Source organism: Lepidochelys kempii, chromosome 9 (genome assembly GCF_965140265.1).
Source record: "Lepidochelys kempii isolate rLepKem1 chromosome 9, rLepKem1.hap2, whole genome shotgun sequence".
Taxonomy (NCBI): domain Eukaryota; kingdom Metazoa; phylum Chordata; order Testudines; family Cheloniidae; genus Lepidochelys; species Lepidochelys kempii.
This window is the reverse complement of record NC_133264.1, coordinates 53,489,307-53,516,011: the sequence shown is the minus strand read 5'-3', so window position 1 is coordinate 53,516,011 and position 26,705 is coordinate 53,489,307. Positions and strand designations below refer to the sequence as shown.

At 41.1% G+C, this 26,705-nt stretch overlaps 1 protein-coding gene across 5 annotated transcripts in view; it reads right to left on the bottom strand.

The window, feature by feature from the left end:
• Positions 1 to 26,705, bottom strand: part of RYK (receptor like tyrosine kinase) — a 174,579-nt gene that overhangs the window by 21,982 nt on the left and 125,892 nt on the right. For all 5 annotated transcript variants that reach the window (XR_012160844.1, XM_073360374.1, XM_073360373.1 and 2 more), the window contains 4 exons: positions 21,757 to 21,826; positions 16,289 to 16,421; positions 7,731 to 7,840; positions 3,877 to 4,036 (listed from right to left, as the gene is read on the bottom strand). Coding sequence is in view for 4 of the 5 variants with exons in the window: in XM_073360374.1 (XP_073216475.1) it covers positions 3,877 to 4,036; positions 7,731 to 7,840; positions 16,289 to 16,421; positions 21,757 to 21,826 (473 nt within the window). In the remaining variant the exon portion in view is untranslated. The remainder of the gene's footprint in view (positions 1 to 3,876; positions 4,037 to 7,730; positions 7,841 to 16,288; positions 16,422 to 21,756; positions 21,827 to 26,705) is intronic.

Here is a 26,705-nt window from a genome sequence, read left to right as displayed (position 1 = left end):
CACAATTGTCCTCGTGCTGGTGGCTCCTATCCAGGTTCTGCACATATTGCAGGATAATGCGGAAGGTGTTTACAATGCTCACAACAGCAGCGCTGAGCTGAACAGGCTCCATGCTTGCCGTGCTATGGCGTCTGCACGGGTAACCCAGGAAAAAAGGTGCGAAAGAATTGTCTGCCGTTGCTTTCACGGAGGGAGGGGAGACTGACGACATGTACCCAAAACCACCCATGACAATGTTTTTGCCCCATCAGACATTGGGACCTTAACCCAGAATTCCAATGGGCAGCAGAGATTGCAGGATAGCTACCAACAGTGCACCGCTCCATGAGTCAATGCTAGCCATGGTATCAAGGACGCACTCCGCCAACTTAATGCGCTTAGTGGGGACATACACAATCGACTGCATAAAATCGCTTTCTAAAGATCGACTTCTATAAAATCAACCTCATTTCGTAGGGTAGACATACCCTTAGTTACTAACTTTGTATGTTGCTCAGCGGACATATCACAGGGCATGCCAGCCCTGAAGTGCCCCCTTCTGACCATACATGGCACTGTAGGCACTCTCTGCCTCAATTTTCTCTCACCAGGTTCTCTCTGTCTCAGGGGTTCACACAGCTCAGCCTTCAGCAACTTGGACTCATGGGGCTGTTTCACTGCCATGTAGACTTCTGGGCTCAGACTGGAGCCTGAGTTCTGGGATCCTCCCACCTCAGAGGGTCCTAGAGCCCAGGGCTCCAGCCTTAGCCCAGAACTCTAAACAGCAATGAAACAGTTCTGCAGCTTGAGACATGGGAGCCCAAAAAACTGCCAAGGGATGTAAACCCAGGGTTTTAAAAAATACAAAAGGATTGATAGTCAATGGATGCTGCTGAGAGTTTTGAAATAAGCAGAAAATTTAGGAAACTGCGTAAACAGGTAATTTAAGTAGAACTACTTTATACAGTGACAACGTAGTTGTTTCCCATTTTATAACTATATTGTTTCAGAAAATTCACATAAAAGGAAAAAGACCCCATCTATCTTGGAAAGAAAACAGTATAAATACATGGCTCCTGATTAACTATATTTTTTAAACTCTTTGGCTGACTGCTGTGGATGAGAAAAAACCTTGTAGGAACCATTTAAAAAAATCAGCTAAGCCATGGGAAAGAAAAACAGCTAAAGCATGTTCAGCATAACGTGTCTGAACTATATTTAAACTGTTAAAGCACTGATTCCTTTTTCTCAGTGCAGACAAAACCTAAAAGTGTACAACAGACACCACTATGTATAATGTATTACATGCAGTTGATACCCAACATTTGTTTTTGGAGGAGCAGACAGAAGGGTATAGTAAAACAGGACTAAGGTAAACATTAAGAGGGAAGTTAGTTAGGGTGAATAGGCCTTTCTTTTCATGTTCCTAAAATGATGAAGGAATGTTGATTATATTATAGTACATAGTATATTATAGTATTATAGTATTCTAGTAGTTAGCTATAGTACTATCAATTTATTATTAACATGATCTACCGTATGTTAAAATGTATCTGCATTTATTCTGTATAGTGCAAAACATTTATGTATTGGATGTTAAAGGGGTACATTTAAATCTGTAGGAGCTCTGAGAAGACCCTACTACACTCTGATCTCCTTGCTCTATTACAGATTTTGTTGGACAGACTTCAGCCTCGAAGGCGCCGTTATAATTATTCTTCACACCCCCTGAGAATAAGCCTCTAATTCTGTCAATGCCAGGAAATTCATTAACTACCCTGTTATTTTTCAGCAGTGATAAAAAGGAGTGTTTGTAGACTGGGGAGTTCCAGGGAAGGGGCTCAACAGAAGTGGTGGAGCTGATAAGTACAGTGTTCAAGTGGCTAGGGGTGAGTATAAACCATGTAGCTTCAATGGGCTTTTTTATATATTAGAAATGATACACATGTACACATCCATGACAACAAAAGTGGCAAGACATGCACTATTTTATGTTCACCATGGCTCATGGTATCTCCTAACCGAGAGCACTTCACTAGTCCAGGGTAAAATTTCAAGATTGCTTAAGTGATTTAAGTGCCCAAGTCCCATAGAAAGTTTAGGACACAGATACTAAAGTCACTTACACTTGAAAATTTTACCTCTAGTCTGATCTTCACAGAACACGTTCACACTAGTGAAGGTTTAATATTGAAGATGAAATGGATACATTGTACTGATTCCACTGAATACAGCAACTCCAGCCAATGCAGGCTATTTCAGATGATAATCTACTCAAATTACAAAACAAGAAGACTTTAGAAGAACTATATTTTTATGCTAATATAGAAATAACCCTGAAGTAGAGCCGACCCTTTTTCAAAGTCTTGTTTACTAACATAGGAACTATGGCAATATGCAAGAGAATGGGAAACTTCAATGGAATACGAGTTATGTACACACGCAGTTAGAAAATTTGAGAAGACTTCTAAAATAGATGGGACATGAGGTTTCAAAAAATGCACAACACCTCACTGCATCAAAACTGTAAAGGTGACATCATTAAATGGAAATTACTCTATGGCAGGAAAACCAGATCACATGGCTGTGTCGTTTATCACTGGCTAGTGCTCAAACTACTGCACCCAATCTTAACTAAGATTCTCCACAGTCGCTCTTACTATTGGTTGTTGAAAAAACAGTTCTTTCCAATATCTCTGGTTGTTGAAAGTCTTAATGAAGGAAAATGTGTAAGGCACTGATCCTGCAAGCTGATCAGCACTCGGCAACCACCAGTATCAATAGGAGTGAATGTTACTTAGCATTGCATAAGAGCTCCTTTTCACTTCTCAGAATAGGACGTTCAATAAGAAACCCAGGGCAGACTGAAAAGAGCAATTTGATCTCAAACTGGTAAGGAGAATTTCTTTAATACATGGTATGGTCTATATGCCAAGGATTTACAGACTGGACAGTTGTGTTGGGGGATAAGAGCAACAATTTAATAGCTTGCTCTATGTGATGAATGTATTGAAGATGTTTAGTGTAAAAAGAATACTAATATACACTAAATGCCCTATGCATTAAATTCACAAGTAATGTGTCTCAAGGAAGTGGGAATGCGAAATGCAAGGGTTTGTACAGTATATAAATTCTGAACCATTAAGATTACCAACAGCTGTATGACAAGCTGAAGGCCATCAGGGTAATGTGCTCAAGAAACATTCAAGCTTACTTTTCAGTACTGCTCCTGTGTGCTAAAATTATTCTGTTGTAGGTGTCACACACTTCCATTCTGAGAAGACAAGCCAAGAAAAGCAGTGTCATAATTACCACTGGACACTACAATCAGGGCTGGAAGGGACAGTACATCTTACATTCACAGAAAACATAGAATTCATGAAAACGCCAGTTCTTGAAATCAGGTGAACTGTTCAGAAAGTTTCAGGATTTAATCAGCAAGTCCTCTGCTCATCTGTAGGTCTCTAGATAGAAGCCAGGCTATTAAAGGGTAGCAGTGACCAAATGTCAGTAACATTTCATAATAGTTTAGTGGTATACAGAATGTATTCCCTCTCCTATTTTAGGCGACAGGTGTCTGCGTCAAACACACTACTACACTTGATACTTTTGCTGGCAATCTCAAAGGTGCCAAAACACAATGGAAAAGGAGTGAACAATCCTGTCGCCCAAAAGGTGATCCCTCTATGTTAGGGCTGGATACCATAGGCATGGCAGTGCGTGGTGGAAGCAGGTACAGCTGCTGTTCTGGGTATGAATGTTATGCACAGAAAACTTCAGTCATCAGCACTGTCAATTAACTCCTTTTTTCCATGAATAAACTGTGTGAAAAAGGCATTTAAAGGAAGAAACCTGTAGAACTATATATTGTTTTAGAGAACGTAAATTATAACTTACCACATCACTAGCGCTGGAAAATTCATTGTTAACCAAGCTTTCAAGAGCCATCCACCGCACTGGCCTGTTTTCATTATCTCCCAGACAATGATAATCCATGGGGAATAGGTCTCGGGATAGTGCATTGTCTGTAATTTTGACCTGAAGTGCATCATCAATGCTGATTAAAAGACAATAAAAGCATTTAGTTATGCAACATATGAACTATTTATAGTTATGTTAGTGCATCTTAAAAAATATTGTATATATAGGATTTCACAGATGAGCTTGATCATTTGTTATCAATGTTTTAAAGCCTAACATTTTCCCAGATCACGATACTGCTATGCTGCAGTTACCACTAAGTACGTATCAGTTAACTTCAGGATAAAGAGATTTCAAAATTTTTTTTGGCTACGAAAAGATGAGCAATAGAAAGTCAGAAGTCTCAGACATAAAATAAAACCAATTGTTTTAAAATGGGGAAATGTCCAGTTAAAATACTCAAACAACTTTCTCTGTCCCTGTAACAACCAACTTTCCCAATTCCCTTCTTGCTTCCTTGCAGACCGATTTTACAGGATAGTAATTTAGGATTTCTCATATCTGATGAAACAAAGGTTCCATCTAATAGGTATTGTGCCTCTGACCATTGTCTGTATGAGATGCTTCAGAAAAAATGCAAGAAAGCCTGAAGCAGACATTTATGGAATAACCTCCTTACAGAGGCAAAGTTTCTTCACTTGCAGGCTAATTTACACTCTTTAACATGAGGATTTGTATTCCTTCCAAACTTTTTTAAAAATCCTTTAACTGTGGATATTCTGATAATCCACCTACGCGTCTAATCCTTTTGCAAATCCTGCTACGCTCGACATTTTATGGTAGTGGTTCTCAAACTGGGGGTCGGGACCCCTCAGGGGGTCACAAGGTTATTACCTGGGGGGTGCGAGCTAACAGCCTCCACCCCAAACCCCACTTTGCCTCCAGCTTTTATAATGGTGTTAAATATATAAAAAGTGTTTTTAATTTATAAAGGGGGGGGGGTCCGCACTCAGAGGCTTGCTTTGTGAAAGGAGTCACCAGTAAAAACATTTGAGAACCAGTGTCTTATGGAAATGAGATCCACAAACTAACTACGCTTTGTTTAAATTTCCTTTTATCAATTTTAAATTTGCCTTTCAATTTAATTGAATATCCTATTATTCTTATGAGGAAGGATAAGTAAAAATTCTTGATTTATCTTCTCTACACCATTTATTACTGAGCATACCTGTCACATAGCCTCTTATCCATCTCCACTTAACATAAGCAGTCCCAAACTTTTCAATATCTCTTCATATGGGAGATATTCAATGCCTTTAATATCACATCACATGCCTCTGAACTACATCTATTTCTGTTTTATCCTTTTGAGATATAGTGACCAGAATTGAACACAGCGACCTAAATTTTCAGAAGTGACTTGATTTTTGGCACCTCAATTCAAAGGACAAAAAACTAAACTTCACACAGGTTGGCAACCTGCTTTTAGAGAAAAATCAGGAATTAAATACACTTTAGAACATAACACTGACTATGGAGTTGCAAACAGGTGACTTCATAATGTTTCTGTTTTATAATTCTATTTTTAATTCTTGTGTCAACCAATTATATTGGTAATTAAGTGAGGCACTATGAGGATCACCTTTTATGCCTATCTAAAGATATTGCAACATTTGCTACCCTCCAATATAACAGATTATATTAAGTCAAGATTGTACATATTTGTTAACGTTTGAGCCACCTCATTCTAAAGTTACTACAGCTCCTCCTTTTTTGCATCTCACAGTGATAGTACCAGAGGAGATGCCTACTCTTTTCAATATCCTCTGGTTGAGATCAATGCAAAGAAATCATGTATTTTCTCTACAGTGTTATTTATCTTCCTTAATGACTTGCTTTACTTTCATAAGAACATAAGAATGGCCATACTAGGTCAGACCAATGGTCCCCAAAGCCCAGTATCCTCTTTTCTGACAGCAGATAGTGCCAGATGCTTCAAAGAGAATGAACAGAACAAATAACTTTATCAAGTGATCCGCCCCATCATCCAGTCCCAGCTTCTAGCAGTCAGTTATTTAGGGACACCTAGGGCACGGGGTTGCATTCCTGACCATCTTCGCTAATAGCCATTGATGAACTTATCCTCCATGAATTTAACGTTCTTTTTTGAACTCACCTATACTTTTGGTCTTCACAACATCTCCTGACAACAAGTTTCACATGGTGACTGCATGTTGTGTGAAGTAGTACTTCCTTATGTTTATTTTAAACCTGCTGCCTATTAATTTCATTGAGTGACCCCTGATTCTTGTGTTATGTGAAGAGGTAAATAGCACTTCCCTATTCACTTTCTCCACACCATTCATGATTTTATAGACCTCTATCACATCTTCCCTTAGTTGTCTCTTTTCCAAGATGAACACACTGTCTTTTTAATCTCGCCTCATACGGAAACTGTTCCATACCCCTATTAATTTTGGTTGCCCTTCCCTGTATTTTTTCTAACGTTAATAGATCTTTCTGGTAGTCCAGTGTTATTCTTTCAATTTTTTAAAAGGCTTAGACATCTTGAATCTGGAAAAATACTGTATAATAGTGACCACAGGCTACCATCTTCTCCAACTTTTACTCATAAGAGCTCTTGAGGTTTCTGCAGATAGATTTCAAACATTTCAAGTCTGGATATGTGTTTATATAGCCTGTGGGTAGAGTATAAAAAATGTGAACCACAAAGCATTAGTTTCATAATCGCTTTCACACACGTCTTGGAGTCTTGGCATGGTGCTTAGTTACTACACTGACATCTTTTTACCCAAGTGATATAATTTCATAATCCACGCTTATACTAGCTCTGCGTCTAAAGCTACTTATTTATAGAAACTGGAATTTCAATGAAGATCGAGGAATGACTGCTTTATCAGGAATTTTTGAAGTAGCTCTCGGTGAACCATGTATGGATGGCCATAAAGAAAACTGGAGTCAGTGCAAACACCATACAGTTAAGACTAAGGCATAAGGTTTTGTGGTCTGTGAGGGGCGAAGCTGTCAGTTATGGATGGACAAAGTTGCCTCATTTTTTTAATTGCCCTTGTAGCAATCCTCCAAGAGTTACAAATGCTGCTGGGGGGGTGGGGGTGGGGCCTTAACTGTCCCTTTCTATACCTTCAAATACTTATTTAAATTTAATCTCAACTCTGAATTTTCTGAGTTTCTAATCAAGAGGAAATCAGATCAGACTTTTTGGGGAATGTAGAGGGGAGCAGGGCAGGCTGTGACATTTTGTTTATTTGAAAAAAAATCACCAACTTCTGTCATGACTTTTACATTTTGAGGGCTCTTCCCACAGGGAAACTGCTTCGAGACCTGTTTTTCTCTTCCTTCAAACGAAAGCTGACATTTTCATTAATCATTTGGCCATTTTAAGAAGTCTACCAGGGAACAACAAACCATTCTGATATTCCTGATGTGACAGAGAAAATCTTCTCATATGCTCCATCTCAACAGCGCACTAGAACTCACTAAGTCCTTTTAAACTTGAAGTCTAAGAAACATTTTGAGACATGATCAGGAAAAAAAAGCATTAAGAGTTTTAAAACACAACTAAAACTTATTTTTCTGTATCCTATCTCAAAAACAGTTCATCTGATTCACTTCATATCTGAACAAAAACCTATCTGCTAGACACAGACCACATGTGCAGCATTTGTAACATCTGAGGATATGGTTTGAGATGGGAAAGATCAAATTTGTAATGGAAAGCACATCTCAGCCATAACCATAGACAGGGTACAATCTGGCTCCATAATAGTCCTTTAAGACACAGTACTTACACACAGTTTCTAGCAGCCAGGTCTTTGTGAATGACCTCCCTTCTGGCTAAATAGCTCATTCCACAGGCAATCTGAATAGCCATATGAACAAGATCCTGCTGGGAAATTGCCTGCAACAGCACAGAAAAATTATTAACATCACAAAATCCTACAAATAGAGAGTTCAATGTCTGCCATGTTGGGTATTTTTTCTCAATTTCAATATTCATTCATTTCCATATTTTATCTTATTTACAAAAAACTATCTGCAACCACTGGTTCTCCAGGACACAACATCATTGCTCCCTGGTATTTCTTGATACTTATTTCAAATACTTAACTCTTAATTTCTGAAAATGCCTTATTTTTAGCTCTAAATTGGCTTTGAAATATTTCCTAGCTTTCATTTTCCTTGTCACCAGTTCTTCACATAAATCAAGGATGGACTGAGACAAAATGGTATGTGGATCCATCAAAATTTCAGCCACCCTGCTACACACTTCTCTGCATATTACTCACAAAAGTAGCACTCGTTTTCAAGGAACAGACCACAACCAAATATATAAAAGGAGCAGCAGCCTCTAACTTATCATTCCTATCCACTGATGAAGACAGCAGGTCTCAACATCTTTGCTCCATATCCCTTTGTAATTTTGACAGTGTTAATTAACGGGGAGCTTTGTAGTGGGAGTGTTTAATTTTAAAATGTAATATATAATGTGCAAACATTATGTTACTGCATGTTGCCTGCGCTTTGAGACATTTACTACTTCCGCTGGCCTGCTTTGGGATACTGACACTGATTTAGCATTGTATCATTGCCAGGGCCCTATGTATACTGCAGAATTCACCGCTTCCCACAGATGTGTGCTTCAAGTGCCCAGCTCAAAACTTCTGCAACAGTTATGCCATTTCTATGCAAAGTTCTGAGGCAACATTAAAAATCTGAGACAGAATAAAGAGTGAAGGAGGAATGGCACTCTCAAAGGAGGACTCAGGTTTTATGGTGTTAAGCATTTCCCACTTTCTTACTTTATTTTACATTAAAAGAAAATATTGTCAGAGCTAGTTAATACAAGTCAGTTGTGAAAACAGTCTGTTTGGATTAACAGGGCCTTAAAGCAATAGGACATAAACTGTTATTAAACTGGATTAAAACAGTATCCATCCGATGAAGTGAGCTGTAGCTCACGAAAGCTCATGCTCAAATAAATTGGTTAGTCTCTAAGGTGCCACAACTACTCCTTTTCTTTTTGCGAATACAGACTAACACAGCTGTTACTCTGAAATCTGTAAACTGGATTAGTGTTTTACTGCAGACTTTCTTTGGCACATGAGCAGTGAGTCCGATGTGAAAATTCAGAACACAAACTCCATCAGACGGGCTAATATCTGGATGCCTGGGAAGGAGACAGTGTCAGTCTGTAGACATTTGCAATTTAGAGATCAAGCCACAAAGCAAAAGCAGACACAATCATAGTCCCACAGTTGCTCACAGTACAGTACCTCTGCAAATTAACAGGAAGAAAGTCCTTGACTGCTTGGTACTTAGTGTACAAAGCAAGGATGACTTATTGACCTCAGTGAGCCAGATAGCCCATAAAAATAAAGTAAGTGACAAGTCAATTATCTAGAGAAAGCCAGGCAGTGTTGTGAGAGAAAGATTAAGAGGAGTATGATGGAAAATTATCTTAACAAAATACAGAAGCATGTGTCTGTTATGGTTGATAAAATCCTTTTTCATTCAGATTTTCCGCTTACAAGTGTTTTGTTCCATTTCATTTCTGTTTTAGAGAATTAACATTTACTAGGGCTGTCAAGCGATTAAAAAAATTAATCGCACTGTTAAACAACAACACAATACCATTTATTTAAATATTTTGGATGTTTTCTACATTTTAAAATATATTGATTACAGTTAAAACACGAAGTGTACAGTGCTCACTTTATATTTATTTTTGATACCTGTATCTGCAATGTAAAAAAACCCCCAAAATAAATAGTATTTTTCAATTCACCTAATACAAGTACTGTAGTGCAATCTCTTTATCATGAAAATTGAACTCACAAAGATAGAATTATACACAAAGAAAACTGCATTCAAAAATAAAACAATATAAAATTTTAGAGCCTGCAAGTCCACTCAGTCCTATTTCTTGTTCAGCCAACCACTCAGACAAAAAAGTTTGTTTACATCTGCAGGAGATAATGCTGCCTGCTTCTTGTTTACAATGTCACCTGAAAGTGAGAACAGGTGTTCTCATGGCACTGTTGTAGCCAGTGTCTCAAGATATTTACACACCAGATGTGCTAAAGATTCATATGTCCCTTCATGCTTCAACCACCATTCCAGCAGACATGCGTCCATGCTGATGATGTGTTCAGCTTGGTAACAATCCCAAACAGTGTGGACCAACGCACGTTCGTTTTCATTATCTAACTCAGATGCCACCAACAAGACAGTTGATTTTTTTTTTCGGTGGTTCGGGTTCTGTAGTTTCCACATCGGAGTGTTGCTCTTTTAAGATTTCTGAAGCATGCTCCACACCTCATCCCTTTCAGATTTTGGAAGGCACTTCAAATTCTTAAACCTTGGGTTGAGTGCTGTAGCTATCTTTAGAAATCTCACATTGGTACCTTCTTTGTGTTTTGTGAAATCTGCAGTGAAAGTGTTCTTAAAATGAACAACATGTGCTGGGTTATCATCTGAGACTGCTATAACATGAAATATATGGCAGAGCAGGAGACATACAATTCTCTCCCAAGGAGTTCAGTTACAAATTTAATTAATGCTTTTTTTTTTTTTTTTTTAAACGAGCTTCATCAGCATGGAAGCATGTCCTCTGGAATGGTGGCCGAAGCATGAAGGGGCATCTGAATGTTTAGCACAGTGGTCCCCAACACGGCACCCGCTGGGGCATTTATGTGCACTCACTGTAAGGGCCGGTGCCAAGGGACGAAGAGGAGAGGAGCGCATCCACCGAAGAACCTGCCACCGAAATGCCACCGATCAGCGCTTCTGGCGGAGAAGCTGCTGACAAAATGGCACCGCTGAATGCTTCCGGTGGAGAAGCTGCCGCTTAAATGCCACCGAGGAGTGCGGCCACTGGAGAAGCGTCATCACCAAAATGTTGCCGAGAAGCGTTGCTGCCCGCCACACTCTTCTGAAGGCATGAATGTTCTCTTGGCCACAGGAAGATTGGGGACCACTTGTTTAGCATATCTGACACATAAATACCTTGCAATGCCAGCTACAAAAGTGCCATGCAAATGCCTGTTCTCACTTTCTGGTGACAGTGTAAATAAGAGGAGGGCAGCATTATCTCCCGTAAATGTAAACAAACTTGTTTGTCTTAGCGACTGGCTGAAAAAGAAGTAGAACTGAGAGGATCTGTAGGCTCTGAAGTTTTATATTGTTTTGTTTTTGAGTGTAGTTATGTAAAAAAAAAAAAAAAAAATCTACATTTGTAAGTTGTACTTTCACAACAAAGAGATTCCACTACAGTTCTTGCATAAGGTGAATTGAAAAATACTATTTCTTTATCTTTTACACTGCAAATATTTGTAATAAAAATAATATACACTTTGATTTCAACAACAACACAGAATACAATATACATGAAAATGTAGGAAAACATCCAAAATATTTAATAAATTTCACTCGGTATTCTATTGTTTCACAGTGCGATAAAAACTACAATTAATCGCGATTAATTTTTTTTAGTTAATCGCATGAGTTAACCACGATTAATCGACAGGTTTAACATTTACTATAAATGTCATTAGCACAAACACTATTAAAATGTTCCATCTCGGATGACAGTAAGTTCTCTTGTGTAGAAAACAAAATGGAGGAACTAGAGCTACTGGTGCAGGAAGTGAAACCAGATATTATAGGGAGAACAGAACCATGGTGGAGTAGTCGTCATGACTGGGCTACAGGTATTGAAGGGCATGTGCTGTTCAGGAAAGACCGAAATAAAGGTAAAGGTGGTGGAGTAACATTGTATATCAATGATGAGGTAGAATGTAAAGAAATAAGCGATGGAATGGATAAGACAGAGTCTGTTTGGGCAAAAATTACGTTGGGGAAGAAAACTATTAGAGCCTCCTCTGGGATAGTGCTTGGGGTGTGCTATAGACCGCCGGGATCTAATTTGGATATGAATAGAGCCCTTTTTAAATGTTTTTAATGAAGTAAATACTAATGGAAACTGCGTGATTATGGGAGACTTTAACTTCCCAGATATAGACTGGAGGACAAGCGCTAGTAATAATAATAGGGCTCAGATTTTCCTAGATGCGATAGCTGATGGATTCCTTCATCAAATAGTTGCTGAACCAACTAGCGGGGATGCCATTTTAGATTTGGTTTTGGTGAGTAGTGAGGATCTCACAGAAGAAATGGTTGTAGGGGATAATCTTGGTTCAAGTGATCATGACCTAATTCAGTTCAAACTGAACGGAAGGATTAACAAAAATAAATCTGCAACTAGGGTTTTTGATTTCAAAAGGGCTGACTTTCAAAAATTAAGGAAATTAGTTAGGGAAGTGGATTGGACTGAAGAACTTGTGGATCTAAAGGCAGAGGAGGCCTGGGATTACTTTAAATCAAAGCTGCAGAAGCTATCGGAAACCTGCATCCCAAGAAAGGGGAAATAATTCATAGGCAGGAGTTGTAGACCAAGCTGGATGAGCAAGCATCTCAGAGAGGTGATTAAGAAAAAGCAGAAAGCATACAGGGAGTGGAAGATGGGAGGGATCAGCAAGGAAAGCTAGCTTATTGAGGACAGAACATGTAGAGATAAAGTGAGACAGGCTAAAAGTCAAGTAGAGTTGGACCTTGCAAAGGGAATTAAAACCAATAGTAAAGGTTCCATAGCCATATAAATAAGAAGAAAACAAAGAAAGAAGAAGTGGGATCGCTAAAAACTGAGGATGGAGTGGAGGTCCAGGATAATCTAGGCATGGCCCAATATCTAAACAAATACTTTGCCTCAGTCTCTAATAAGGCTAAAGAGGACCTTAGGGATAATGGTAGCATGACAAATGGGAATGAGGATATGGAGGTAGATATTACCATATCTGAGGTAGAAGCGAAACTCTAACAGCTTAATGGGACTAAATCGGGGGGCCCAGATAATCTTCATCCAAGAATATTGACGGAATTGGCACACGAAATTGCAAGCCCATTAGCAAGAATTTTTAATGAATCTGTAAACTCAGGGGTTGAACCATATGATTGGAGAATTGCTAACATAGTTCCTAGTTTTAAGAAAGGGGAAAAAAGTGATCCGGGTAACTACAGGCCTGTTAGTTTGACATCTGTAGTATGCAAGGTCTTGGAAAAAATTCTGAAGGAGAAAGTAGTTAAGGACATTGAAGTCAATGGTAAGTGGGACAAAATACAACATGGTTTTACAAAAGGTAGATCATGCCAAACCAACCTGATCTCCTTCTTTGAGAAAGTAACAGATTTTTTAGACAAAGGAAATGCAGTGGATCTAATTTACCTAGATTTCAGTCAGGCATTTGATACCGTGCCACATGGGGAATTAGTTAAATTGGAAAAGATGGGGATCAATAGGAAAACTGAAAGGTGGATAAGGAATTGGTTAACAGGGAGACTACAGCGGGTCGTACTGAAAGGTGAACTGTCAGGCTGGAGGGAGGTTACCAGTGGAGTTCCTCAGGGATCAGTTTTAGGACCAATCTTATTTAATCTTTTTATTACTGACCTCGGCACAAAAAGTGGGAGTGTGCTAATAAAGTGCGGATAATACAAAGCTGGGAGGTATTGCCAATTTAGAGAAGGACCGGGAAATCATACAGAAAGATTTGGATGACCTTGTAAACTGGAATAATAGTAATAGGATGAAATTTAATAGTGAGAAGTGTAAGGTTATGCACTTAGGGATTAATAACAAGAATTTTAGTTATAAGCTGGGGACACATCAATTAGAAGTAACGGAGGAGGAGAAGGACCTTGAAGTATTGGTTGATCATAGGATGACTATGAGCCGCCAATGTGATATGGCCGTGAAAAAAGCTAATGTGGTCTTGGGATGCATCAGGTTAGGTATTTCCAGTAGAGATAAGGAGGTTTTAGTACCGTTATACAAGGCACTGGTGAGACCTCACCTGGAATACTGTGTGCAGTTCTGGTCTCCCATGTTTAAGAAGGATGAATTCAAAGTGGAACAGGTACAGAGAAGGGCTACAAGGTGATCCGAGGAATGGAAAACCTGTCTTATGAAAGGAGACTCAAGGAGCTTGGCTTGTTTAGCCTAACTAATAGAAGGTTGAGGGGAGATATGATTGCTCTCTATAAATATATCAGAGGGATAAATACCGGAGAGGGAGAGGAATTATTTAAGATCAGTACCAACGTGGACACAAGAACAAATGGATATAAACTGGTCATTGGGTTTGAAATTAGATGAAGGTTTCTAACCATCAGAGGAGTGAAGTTTTGGAATAGCCTTCCAAGGGAAGCAGTGGGGGAAAAGACCTATCTGGCTTTAAGATTAAACTCAATAAGTTTATGGAGGAGATGGTATGATGGGATAATATGATTTTGGCAATTAATTGATCTTTAAATATTCATGGTAAATAGGCCCAATGGCCTGTGATGGGATGTTAGATGGGGTGGGATCTGAGTTACTATAGAAAATTCTTCCCTGGGTATCTGGCTGGTGAATCTTGCCCATATGCTCAGGGTTTAGCTGATCGCCATATTTGGGGTGGGGAAGGAATTTTCCTCCAGGGCAGATTGGAAGAGGCCCTGGAGGTTTTTCGCCTTCCTCTGTAACATGGGGCACGGGTCACTTGCTGGAGGATTCTCTGCTCTTTGAAGTCTTTAAACTATGATTCGAGGACTTTAATAGCTCAGAGATAGGGGAGAGGTTTTTCGCAGGAGTGGGTGGATGAGATTCTGTGGGCTGCGTTGTGCAGGAGGTCGGACTAGATGATCATAATGGTCCCTTCTGACCTTAATATCTATGAATCTATGAAAAGGGCCCCATGCCCAAATTAGCTTGTATACTTCTCATTTGCGTTTCTCTTAATGCTATCAGTTCCCACTGCCCATCTCAAAAAACATGAAGCGATTGCTAATACATCATTATATTTAATTTAGTAACATTAAGCAAGCACTTTTGGTAAATTGTTCAAGTTCCAGACACACACCTCCCCTCTCCACCCCACCCCCCGACCTATATGATATAGGTCAAAGGAAATAGAGATAAAAGGATTAAGTCACTTCCAATTTGCTGAAGTTTCCTCAAGATTTTCTTTTAAAAAACATTAACAGAGAACTTCAAAATTAAGACTATTAATGGAAATGTTATGATTAATTTATAACAAGTGCATTAAATATAAATAAAACATTAAGCATGCATAGTTAAGTAATCAAAATTCAAGAAATGTCAAAAGTTAAAGTTGTGCAAAACTAACCCCTCTTGTGCGTGCATTATAATTTAATTCTACCGTCTATTTTGTTTCTCAAATATTTTTTTTTAAAGTTAGAACGATATACCTCTGTAGCATCTTCCACTGTGCAGTTCTGTGAATGTTCGATACAAAGCCTATTACAATTATTAATGTACTATATATGCATGAAAAGAAGTGTGATACTGAATTATATGTCAGAAATAGTAGACAGCTGCGTAATCAAAGATTACAGCAGTGCTCACACTAGGAAGTGGAGTTCAGGTTGCAGTAGAGTCTTAACTTTGGCATTTCTGGGTGGAATGAGCAATTGCAACATTAATATTTTCTTAAAGTTTTTCTGAGAAAAAGAAGGACATACCCCATACTCAAACTATTTGGCTAGATAACAAAAATGCATACAGCATGTAAGGAGTGCACTCAGGGAGGTAAAGGGTGCCTATGGAGTCACCTCACCGAGCACAGTGAATGAGGCAAGGATCCTACAAAGAACTGCTGCTTTCAAGGCACACCTTAGGAGATGGGGCCACACTGACAGACTGAGTTACAACACAGTGCTGCCTCACTTCCAAGATGCACATGACCTGAGGTTATCATGTAGGCAAGAAAATGCACAAAGCAATGGAAGGAAGCTGTTTGGTGCTCAGAATTTTTGAAAACAAGGCAGATATTTAACTACTGATATCAGAACCTCACTTTAGATTCCGATATTTGAAATTCTTGTTCTTGCTCTACAAATGAGGCAAGTAAATTATCATATTTTAAAAGAACCTGTGATGTTCAGCTGTAAAATATTAATCTGAAAACAGATAGAATGCAAAGTGAAACAAATGATTAATGTAACACTCCCAACTTACAGTAAAAATAGGGAGTTGCTGTAATTAATAAGACACTGGAGTAAACAACTGCCTGTGATAAATGCACAGAAAAATTACTTTTTCTTGTGAACCACAAAACATACACTTCCCATGTCTGCTTTTAAGTTTCAATTCATTCAGCTCTGGAACAGGCTTTCCAATTCATTCAGCTCTGGAAAAGTCATCCCTGTACTGTCTCCACAGCTGGATCTTAAAGTCTGAACAAAGTTCTACCAACTAAAACATTGAAGTTTTAAATTAGCCGTTTCTTACCTGAGGATTGTTGGCCTCTACTAACTTGCACTGGCGCAGGAACAGCTTAAGGTTCCCCCAGTTCATGAAAGGCAGCAGCACCATGGGTTTCTCCCCATCTTCTATACAGACATGGGTGATAGGGAGCAGGTTCCTGAAACATGAGAGCAGACACTCCTAATTTTAGAAAGGTGATATCTGATCAAAGTTAGCAAGTCATCTAAACAAAAGAACACACTATAAATGATAAATAGAAGTACAGTAGAAAAGGCAATTGATTATTTAACAAAACAAAGTAACAAGATCTCCAAATAACTTGAAGCTGATGTTTAGGAATGCGTGCAAACATCTGAGTAGCTTTCCATCAAGAAAAAAAACTTTTGCATGATCCAAAGCTGATTAAAGATAAAATCCCACTGAAGATTATTCTTTACACAAACTATGAGTGTATCTTCAGTTTGGAAATGTATCCATCTCTTTAAAATGCACCTATACATGTTACAGATTCCATTATATTACAATAAGCATAGTTTATAGAACTGAGCAAAAATTTGGCATTTCCATTTTGCTGGAAAATGATATTTTGACATTTGTCCTACACAAGGAAGAAAAGTCAACATTTGAATATTTTCATGGAACAAAAGTCTGAAAAATACTGAGTTGGAAGTGCCAAATCAAAATGTTTCATTCTGAGTCAGCTTAATTTTAAACTCATCTGCCTGTGATGCTGCAGGGATTTATGGGTGCTGAAGCTACTGTGTCATTACTGGCTGGCTGAATCTCCTAAGATGCACCACGCAAAACAGCAGATCTAATTTAAAAATGAAGTGTTTTGGTTCTGTTCAACAATTCTGATCTGGGTCAAAGCTACCCACATAATATTTTGTTTCAGTTTTCCCCAACTGACTATGGAAAAGTCTTTTACAAAATTCTCAACCAGCGCTAGTAATTTCTTTATATAGTACTTTTGATGCAAATTCCAAAGCCTTCTTTTTAAAATCTGTTTCAGCATTCCAGATCTTCACTACATCAGTGTTTGTATTTTAGTTATGCCTTTGGACTCTAACCAGGATTGCTGTCCCAGTTTCCTAGGCACTGCATACATACATACATACTGTGACAGGGTCAGGCCAGATGGCTATAGGAGAGTGACAGAAGGCAGATATATTAGCCCCAGGTTAAGTAGGTCCCTTTTCCCTGGGTAAGGTAACAGGGAAGGCTCCAGAACAATCAGGAACTTTCTGGAAACAATTAACGCAGACAGGCTGATTAGAACACCTGCAGCCAATCAAGAAGCTGTTAGAATCAATTAAGACAGGCAGGCTAATCAGGGCATCTGGGTTTAAAAAGAAGCTCACTTCAGTTTGTGGTGTGTGTGTGTGAGTGTGAGTGAGTGAGTGAGTGAGGAGCTGGGAGCAAGAGGCACAAGAAGCTGGGAGTGAGAAGGCATACTACTGGAATACTGAGAAGTACAAGCATTATCAGACATCAGGATGAAGGTACTGTGGCGAGAATAAAGAAGGTGTTGGGAGGAGGCCATGGGGAAATAGCCCAGGGAGTTGTAGCTGTCACGCAGCTGTTACAGGAGCCACTGTAGACAGCTGCAATCCACAGGGCCCTGGGCTGGAACCCGGAGTAGAGGGCAGGCTGGGGTTTCTCCCCATCCCTCCAACTCCCTACTTGATACCGGAGGAGTTGACCTGGATTGTGGGTTCCATCAGAGGGGAAGGTCTCTGGCCTGTTCCCTGATCCACTAGGTGGATCAGCAGAGATTGCGGGGATTGTTCTTCCTTTTCCCCATGCTGGCCAGTGATGAGGCTAACTGAGTGAATGGCAGATTTGAGCCATGAAAGTGGCCAAATTGAGGGCTGCCATGAACCTCTGAGACAAGCAAATCCGCCAATAAGCACAGGACCCACCAGGGCAGAGGAGGAACTTTGTCACAATACATACATACAAATATACATATATATACAGTAAGAGCCCCTCCCCAGAAAAAGTTTACAATCTAAACACAGAAATCAGATTGGGGGAGAAGGGAGAAAAAAGGAAATATACTTTTACACTGATACATTTGAGCATTTTCATGGGAAGCATTATTTTGTTTATTTCCTTTAATCCAATCTATCTTTTTAGCCTTAAACTAGAATTTTAAATTAAGCATGACTCTGCAAAGAAAAGTGACTTAAAAAGGCAGGGTGGATCTTCTTTGTGTTTCAATGATTTCCATATCAAACTCCTTCAGATTACAAGATTGTTCAATTGCTAATACGTGAGACTTGAATGTTAAGCTGGATTTGAATGTCTAACTGGATTCCTTCCTGCTCACATGCCATTACCAGTAAAGGATTCTGAAGACCAATTGAAGCACTCAGTGACATCTCAAACCCCAGTGAATGAAGATTGTCTTGGATGACGTACATAATTCCCTAGAATACAGACCCCACAAAATCATGACAATAATTCATGTACACTACACTCATGCTATTAAGCATACTTACATCCTAGATTCTTCCTATTTAGCAACACATAGTACTGCCTGGAGGCTTATCCTTTTTTTGCATCCATTGCACTCCTTGTAGATCATTGTCATAACACTACTGGGAGGATTTATCTCTTGATATGTAAGAATACTTAATAGCGTGATGTATAGGTAGTGATAGAATGTAGGTGACAGAATGTACCCAACTCCACACCCTATATACCAGGGGTCTCAAACTCAAATGACCACAAGGGCTACATGAGGACTAGTACATTGGCCCGAGGGCTGCATCACTGACCCCCTGGCCCCGCCCCCACTCCACCCCTTCCATGAGGCCCCGCCCCTGCCCCACCTCTTCCCTGCTCCCATTGCAACTCCTTCCCCGAAATCCCCACCCCAACTCCGTCCCTTCCCTGCCCCCGAGGGGTGCGGGATGTGGCCAGGGGTCAGGGTGCAGGAGGGGTGGGACAGGAGGCATGCGGGGTGCGGGAGAGGTACGGGGTGCGGCAGAGGGCTCAGGGCAGGGGGTCGGGGTGCGGAACACGGGTGGGGTGCAGGAGGGGTCCGGGGTGCGGCAGGGGGTTCGGCTGCAGGAGGGATTCAGGGGGCGGACTCTGGGAACGGGGAACCGCAGCCAATGGGAGTTGTTGGGGGCGGTGCCTGGAGGCACGGCCAAGGCAACACACAGACTGCTGTGCCCCCTCTCCTCCAGGTCCTGGCCGCTTCCTGGAGCGGCACGGGGGCAAGGCAAGCAGGCAGGGAGGGAGCCTGCCCTGCCCCCGGTGCACACCGGGCCGGAGCCACTCTAGGTAAATGCTGGGGGGGGGGTCGCGGGCAGCTGGTGGGCCCCAAGAAATAACTCCGTAACTCCGCGGGCTGCATGCAGCCTGTGGGCCGAGTGTGAGAGACCCCTGCTATATACACTACTGTAATAATCTTTGTACCAAGCATGCGTTCTGAGATATCATTTAAAAACTCAATTTTCTGATCAATAACATCATGGCAATATGTATGCAGCAGCATTATATGTGAAGTTATAAACGTAAGCTGAGATCATGACTAAGGCTAAACTGGCACTGCTGCGATCGATGCAGTTGTGTCAATTTAACAGGTCTGGTGAAGATATGCTAAATCAATTGGAGAGCATCTCCCATCGACACAGTGGAGTGTAGACACCGGGGTTAAGTGGATGTAGCTACATCGACTTCAGTTACATTATTCACGTAACTTAGATCTATTTACCATGGTAATGTAGACCAGCCCTAAGGTTTGGTCTACTCTACAGAGTTTGGTCAATGCAAGGCTACTTATGTCGACCTGTGAAGTGTCTACATTTAATTTCATTCTCACCAACGTAACTGCCCGACTACATTGACTTATCTCCATGAGCAGTGTAGTCAAGGTCGATGTAGTCTGGTGTTATTTACATTGACAGTTACTGGCTTTCAGGAGCTGTCCTACAAATGCCCTACACTGACAGTACAATTGATACAAGTGCTCCTGGTGAGGATGTGCACCGCCAATACCAGGAGTAAAGCGTAAAGAGTGCACAAGTGGTGTAATTACTGTGGCAGTTGTATGTTGACGCAAGTCAGATTGACTTAATTTTGCAGTGTAGACGTGGCCAGTAAGTTTTCCGGAGATGTCTAGGGAACAGCCAAACCAGTTTCTCAGAGACAAAGGGCAAGCTGATGCCTCAGACAGGTGTAAACAAGGCTGATGGACCAACTACTTGCTAAGCAGCCATTCTTTGGCAGGAAAGGGGCACAAAAAAAAAAAAATCTACATCTTAGTAAAGAAACAGCACAGAAAGTCCCCTTCCACACAGACTGCCTGTTCTCCTTGCTCCCAGGTGGAAATGCTTCCCACAGGAAGGACAGGACTATAAGAAGATGCAGACATCCCAAGGCACCCCCACTTCCCCACCATTAATTTATTCATTGCGTGAGTACGGACAAAGGAAGCAGCCATTAAACAGAAATGGTCCTGGCCTAAGAAGTTTGTCCAGTAAGACTGTTGAGATCATGTGGTGAGAAACTGTGCTTTGAATTTAATATAGTTTGTTAAGTTAGGCACTAGTTGCATTTTATCTTTATTTTTCTCGTAACCATTTCTGACTTTTAGGATTCATTACTTGTACACATTTAAAATCTCTCTCTCTGTAGTTAATAAACTTGTTTTATCTAACCCAGTGTGTTTAAACTGAAGTGTCTGGGAAACTCCCTTTGGGATAACAAGATGTGTGCATATAATTTCTATTAATAAAATGACAGTCTTTAAATAAGCTTGTACTGTCCAGAAGAGAGCTGGGCAGTACAGAACACACATTTCTGGCAAGAAATTAGGCCTGGGGGTGTCTTGGGGACACCCCCACAATATAATCAAGGCTAGCAAGAGCCAAAGCATGGCTGGTTAGCTGCAGCACACAGACGTAGCTGGGTTTGACCTGCATTCTGGAGGCTGTTTGTGAGCAGCCCATGCTGGAAGCTAGAGTAGCAAAGCAGTGTAAAGGGCACCCCAGGTTAGAGGGGTGATACAGATAGTCTGGAGTGTGTATGTCACAGTGGTGTACAGGAATTATTGGCAGGATTTTGTGATGACTGTGTGCTACTGGCTATGGCTGGAAGATAACAGGGGTGTGGATGGGATGTAAGTCTGACAGCACATACGCTGCCTTCTTCAGCATCAGCAAGACAGCACATGTAACAAACCTGTTAATTTATATAGTCTCTGGAGCAAGTGCCTGCAGCACTTCATGGGATTGTGAGGTGCTAAAAGGTGCATGCTAAATGCTCTTTACTTTAGTGTTCATTCTTAAAGAGCCTTTTCAGCTTTTTATAACTTTGCCAAACATTTTTTGGCTGAAGTACTGTTCATTTAAGTTTGGAAGTGATTTGTTTCTGAAATTTTTAACACTGAAAAGCCGCTTAAATATTATCTTCAATACACATGGATATAAATTTAATTTCACTCTCACCATAAGAGGCTTTAAAGTATCAGTACTGACCTGTGATGAAGGCCTCGGAGTTTACAGCTTTCTGTCAGCATCATTGTCACTTGCACTTCTGAAGCTTGATCTAAAAAAGACAAGACAAGAAGGAACTGTGACCATTACTCGTTCTGGAAACAAACTAAAGTGTAATTTTTTACAAAACGGGTTAAATAGGCACGTGCACAAGTGACCAAAACTGATTTTCAATAGGCCAGTTTAAATAAATCAAGTGAATAGACAGACCCAAGATCCTTCTAAAGTGAATGCAAAAGTAGTTATCAGCATTAAATATTGTCTTTATTTTCAGCTTGTAGCCAGCTGTGGATATACTAGATATTTTTTCATGCTTCAACTGCATGCTAAAGAATACCTAATTTGATTTATTATTAGATTTATTAATTTTAACTAAATATCAAGTAAGGTAGGTGAGTTTTGATGGCTATTTTTATAACACTCCTCCCTTCTTTCACCACCACTCACAAAAAATAACCCATGCACTTACAGCGAGAACTCTACAACAATCACATATTACAGCGAAGAAAAAACTGACCAATTTAAAAAAAAAAAAACACCCTCATTTTGAAGTTTATACATTTCCTCTCCTAATTTTTTTAAATGTCCTTTTAAAAACAAAACAAGGATTCCACAAACGTATTGTGGAAAATCCCTTACTGAAGCTTTCTTACAACTGCTCCAGAATCCTTCCTACCCTCACATATGCATAGCCAACCTATGGAATTCACTTCCACAAGATACTGAGTCCGAGCTTGGTAGGGTTCAAATTGTCATCTTGTTCACATGGGTGCCTAAAATTCAGTTAGATTAAATAAGATACAAATGTAAAATGTAAACCCTTGTACCTAGGAGGTAAGTCAACTGGTTGGTGTGAGCAGAGTTTCCTGTAAGGGCATGTTACTTTATTAATGGCCATTATGAGGGGGCCATACCTTAATCTGCAATATCTGGTATTGATTAACTTTTGACAAGGATAGTGAATCACTGGTTTAATCTGATATGACAATTTTTTTAATAGCAATCCTATGTTTGATTACTACAAACCCTCACCTGTAGCACTTCCTGCCCGGAAACGTTAGAGTTTCCCAGTGAGGCAGGAGTGGGTGTTTCTGAGCAGAGAGACAGGTGTCTGAAAACCTTCTGAGCTGGGAGGGAGCAATGAGAATTGGTTTGGTTAAGTGAAAAAGGGAGTAGAGTCAATTGGTGAATGTGTATGTAGGTAAAGAGGTTGGAGGGGGAGGGGAAGAGGGAAAGGAAGGTGCTTGGGACAAGTATCACAGGGATAAATTTTGCTGTGCTCGTCCCAGGATATTAGAGAGAAGGTGGGCAAGGGGATATCTTTTCTTGGATCAACTTCTATTGGTGAAAGACAAGCTTTTGAGCTACACAGAGCTCTTCTTCAGGAATATATATCATTTTCTCCCTACCTGGCACCCTTTACAACAGGACAGTCACTGTACAAAATCCTCTAGTGGACTGTTAGTCTCTATTTGTGGTTATGCTGCTGGAAGCAAAGACCTGAAGCAGCTTAGTGTGCTCAGTATGATTTCTCCCCATATCAGTGCTGGTACACAGGCCACACTGAAGATCGCACTGGACTGTTTGAACAGGAGTCCTAATTTGGAGCATTGGTAGCAGAGAGGAAATGGGGAGGAGTAAGGTACTCCCACTCCCACAGGGCAGAATTAAGGTTATCTTGTGGGAGAAGCTGCACCTTAACTGCATTTTGCAGAATATAGAAATCTGTGTAGTATTTCTTGCAACAGGAGGCTTTTGGGGGGGTATATGCTGCTGAGGCCTTAATTGAGCATTTCCTAGTTTTATAAGGCTTTATAAGTCTCATGTTATGAAAGGGTATGGTGAGCTTTCTGATAAGCGATTTAAATATGCAGTGAAGGAGACAAAAATTCCTATGTAGTCTTGTGCACCAAATGAGAGAAACATCAACATTTTATTAAGATGGAGGCTTGTCTACACTACAGAATTTTGTTGACAAAAGTTAGCTTTCATCGACAAAACAGTGGGAGTGTACACCCTGAAACACTCCTCTCACCAATATAACTCCTTTACTACATCAACAAAATAAAACCACGTCAACAAGCAACATAGAGCTTTTTGTGGCGCAGAGTGACACAGCATCAGTGGAGACACTGAGCTTACTTATATCGCCTTAACTGGCCTCCAGGAGGTGCCCCACAATGCCCATCATGACCACTCTGGTCAGCAGTTTGAACTCCGCTGCCCTGCAGTTACACACGCATGTGCCCACCCCCATTTAGAGGCCCAGGAATTTCTGAAATTCCTCTTCCTTTGCTCAGCCTGGACTGTTCACACAGCATGTTCCCAGCTGACCATGCTGATTTCCGCAACAGACATGGTCCTGCTTGGAGTACACCAGAGCTGTTGGATCTGTAGGGAGAGGAGGCTGTGCCGTTGCAGCTTCGCTCAAGCTGTAGGAATTTTGATATCTACGTGCAGATTGCTTGTGGCATGCAGGACACGGGACACAAAAGGGACACACAGCAATGCTATGTTAAGATCAAGGAGCTGAGGCAAGCATACCAGAAGGCAAGGAAGGCCAACCATCGCTCTGGTGTGGCACCAAAGACATGCTGCTTTTATGAGAAGCTGCAAGCCATACTCAGTGGTGACCTCAGTGCCACTGCCGAGAGCCCTGTGGATACTTCAGGGGGACTGGAGGCAATAGCCAGCAGAGTCAATCCCAAAGACCAAGTGATGGATGAGGAAGTGGAGTTGGAGGGGGACATGGGACATGTGATAGGGTTGTCTGGTGACATGGCAAGCCAGGACCTAATTTTGACTCTGGAGGGGTCTAGCCAGTCCCAGCACGCTGGCTCTGGTGTGCATGAAGCAGAAGAGACAAGCTCTGGTAAGCATGCCTTTTACTTTGATATGCACAATGATAGGAGACTGAGGTCTCATTTACTTTGTTATATGACCGAGGAGAGATAAGGGATAGAAATTAACAGAGCCTACACAGCTATGCAGTGGGGGACCAGTGGAGAAGTTTGTCCCAGGAATCCTCCATCATGATCTCTAGGAAGCTTTCCTGTAGGTACTCTAATCCTCCCCACAAGGTTCCTTGGCAGAGCTGCCTTGTTCCTTCCCCATGCTGTAGGAAACTTTGCCATGCTAACTGGCAATTATTTCTGCAGGGACCAAAGTGGCATACAGGTGAACATGTGGACCCTGTCTGAAGCCGCACACATCCAGGAGCAGTACCCTTGCATCCTAGGTTACTCTCAGGAGTGAGATATTGGATTCAATTACCCCAGCTTATGGAAAAGAGTGAAATATTTAGAATACTCTCCCTAAGTACATGTAGTGACCCTCTGTAGCCAGACAGCCACCCCACCCCTCAGACCAGCATTGCTGGAAACACAGGCGGAAGCAGGAACAGGGCACTTAACATATATTCCAGCCCAGCCTTTGAAGCTGTGAAAGCACAGGTGTGCTGCTACAATGTGCCTCTGGGAACAGATACGACGATTAAGCTCACAGCAGGCAGAGGCCCTGTGACAGACATGGCTCTTAGCCCCAACTAAATAGCGTGATGCACACACACCAACATCCTAGGTGGGAAAATATTTACCCTGATAAAAGAAATGTCCAGTAGTCGAAACTTATTGTTTCTCTCCCTTGCAAGTGTAAACTACTCTTGCGAAAGCTGGCGTCGCCCAGACAGACCAGCCTCAATTTGGCATAAGAAAGGAGAAAGAGAATAAAGGAGTACAGAGGTATAAGTAGGGGACCTACAGCACCATGATTCTTGAGTGCTTTTCACTATCTATCTGCTGGTCAGATAAGTGACAGCCTCCCAAGGCTTCTGCAGCTAAGAGGGTCCCTACGCCTTGTCCCTTATTCGTCTTTCCGCGGAATTGAGTGACCGATCCTGGCTTGGCACCGCTGGAATCGAGAGATGCAAGGAGGGTAAGAAGCACCCACACCTGATCTCCTATCTTTAGTGTACACATATTTTGAAATAGAGCTCTATACTTTGTTTTCTTTCTTTGGGATTGTGGCTTCAGTTTTGTAACTTGTTTGTGTGTGTAACATCTCTACATTTAAATAAGTAGGCACTAGCAATTTTGTAACCACATGATTAGAATCTAGCTTAATAAATTTTGGTAACCATTTATGCATAAGCCTGACTTGTTTCTCTGGTTTACTGTAAAGCAGCCAACACAATTAAAGAACCTCAGCCGTTTTGGCTCTAAAGCCTGGCCATTAGGTGAGAGTACTAAGAGCCTAGCATTGAGTTGTGCCGCCTCCACGGGGCAAACTCTTGGGGCACCTGTCAGTCAATCCTGGCTGCCCGCTGCGAAGGAGCTCTGAGCTCTAGCAGTTAAAGTCACGGGTGTGGAGAGGCTCTTAGTGCTGCCATTGGGGCACCTGTCAGTCAGTATTGACTGCCCGCTGCGAAGGAGCTCTGAGCTCTAGCAGTTAAAGTCACGGGTGGTTAGGACCTTGGGGCATCCGTCAGCCTAGCCCGGGCTGCCCGCCGCGAAGGGACAGTGCGTCCTCGCGGTTAAAGTCACGGATGGTATAAACGGGCATAGCTGGCACCTCACCAAACATCCTTGGCTGTCGGCTAACACCCTCTTCACAAAACTCCAGACCTTTTGTCCCTTTTTGCCCATCCCCCCTTCCAGCACTGAACTCACCATATTTGGGACTCTCGCTGAGCTGTGTGCAAGCCAAGGAACAATGAGAAAGAGGTGTGTGAGACTTTTGTGATTCACAGTGTGTCCACTCACAATACTGTCTCTGTTTATTGTTTCCTGCAGATGTGTCCTTGAGGACCAACTCCTACACAGCGGCGGAGCACCTCCATCTGATAAGGAGTTGAACCAGCAGGAGTAAGGACGATATGTTTCATGAAGTGCTGCAGTCAACAGATACAGCAGATAGCAAAACAAGAGTGTGGA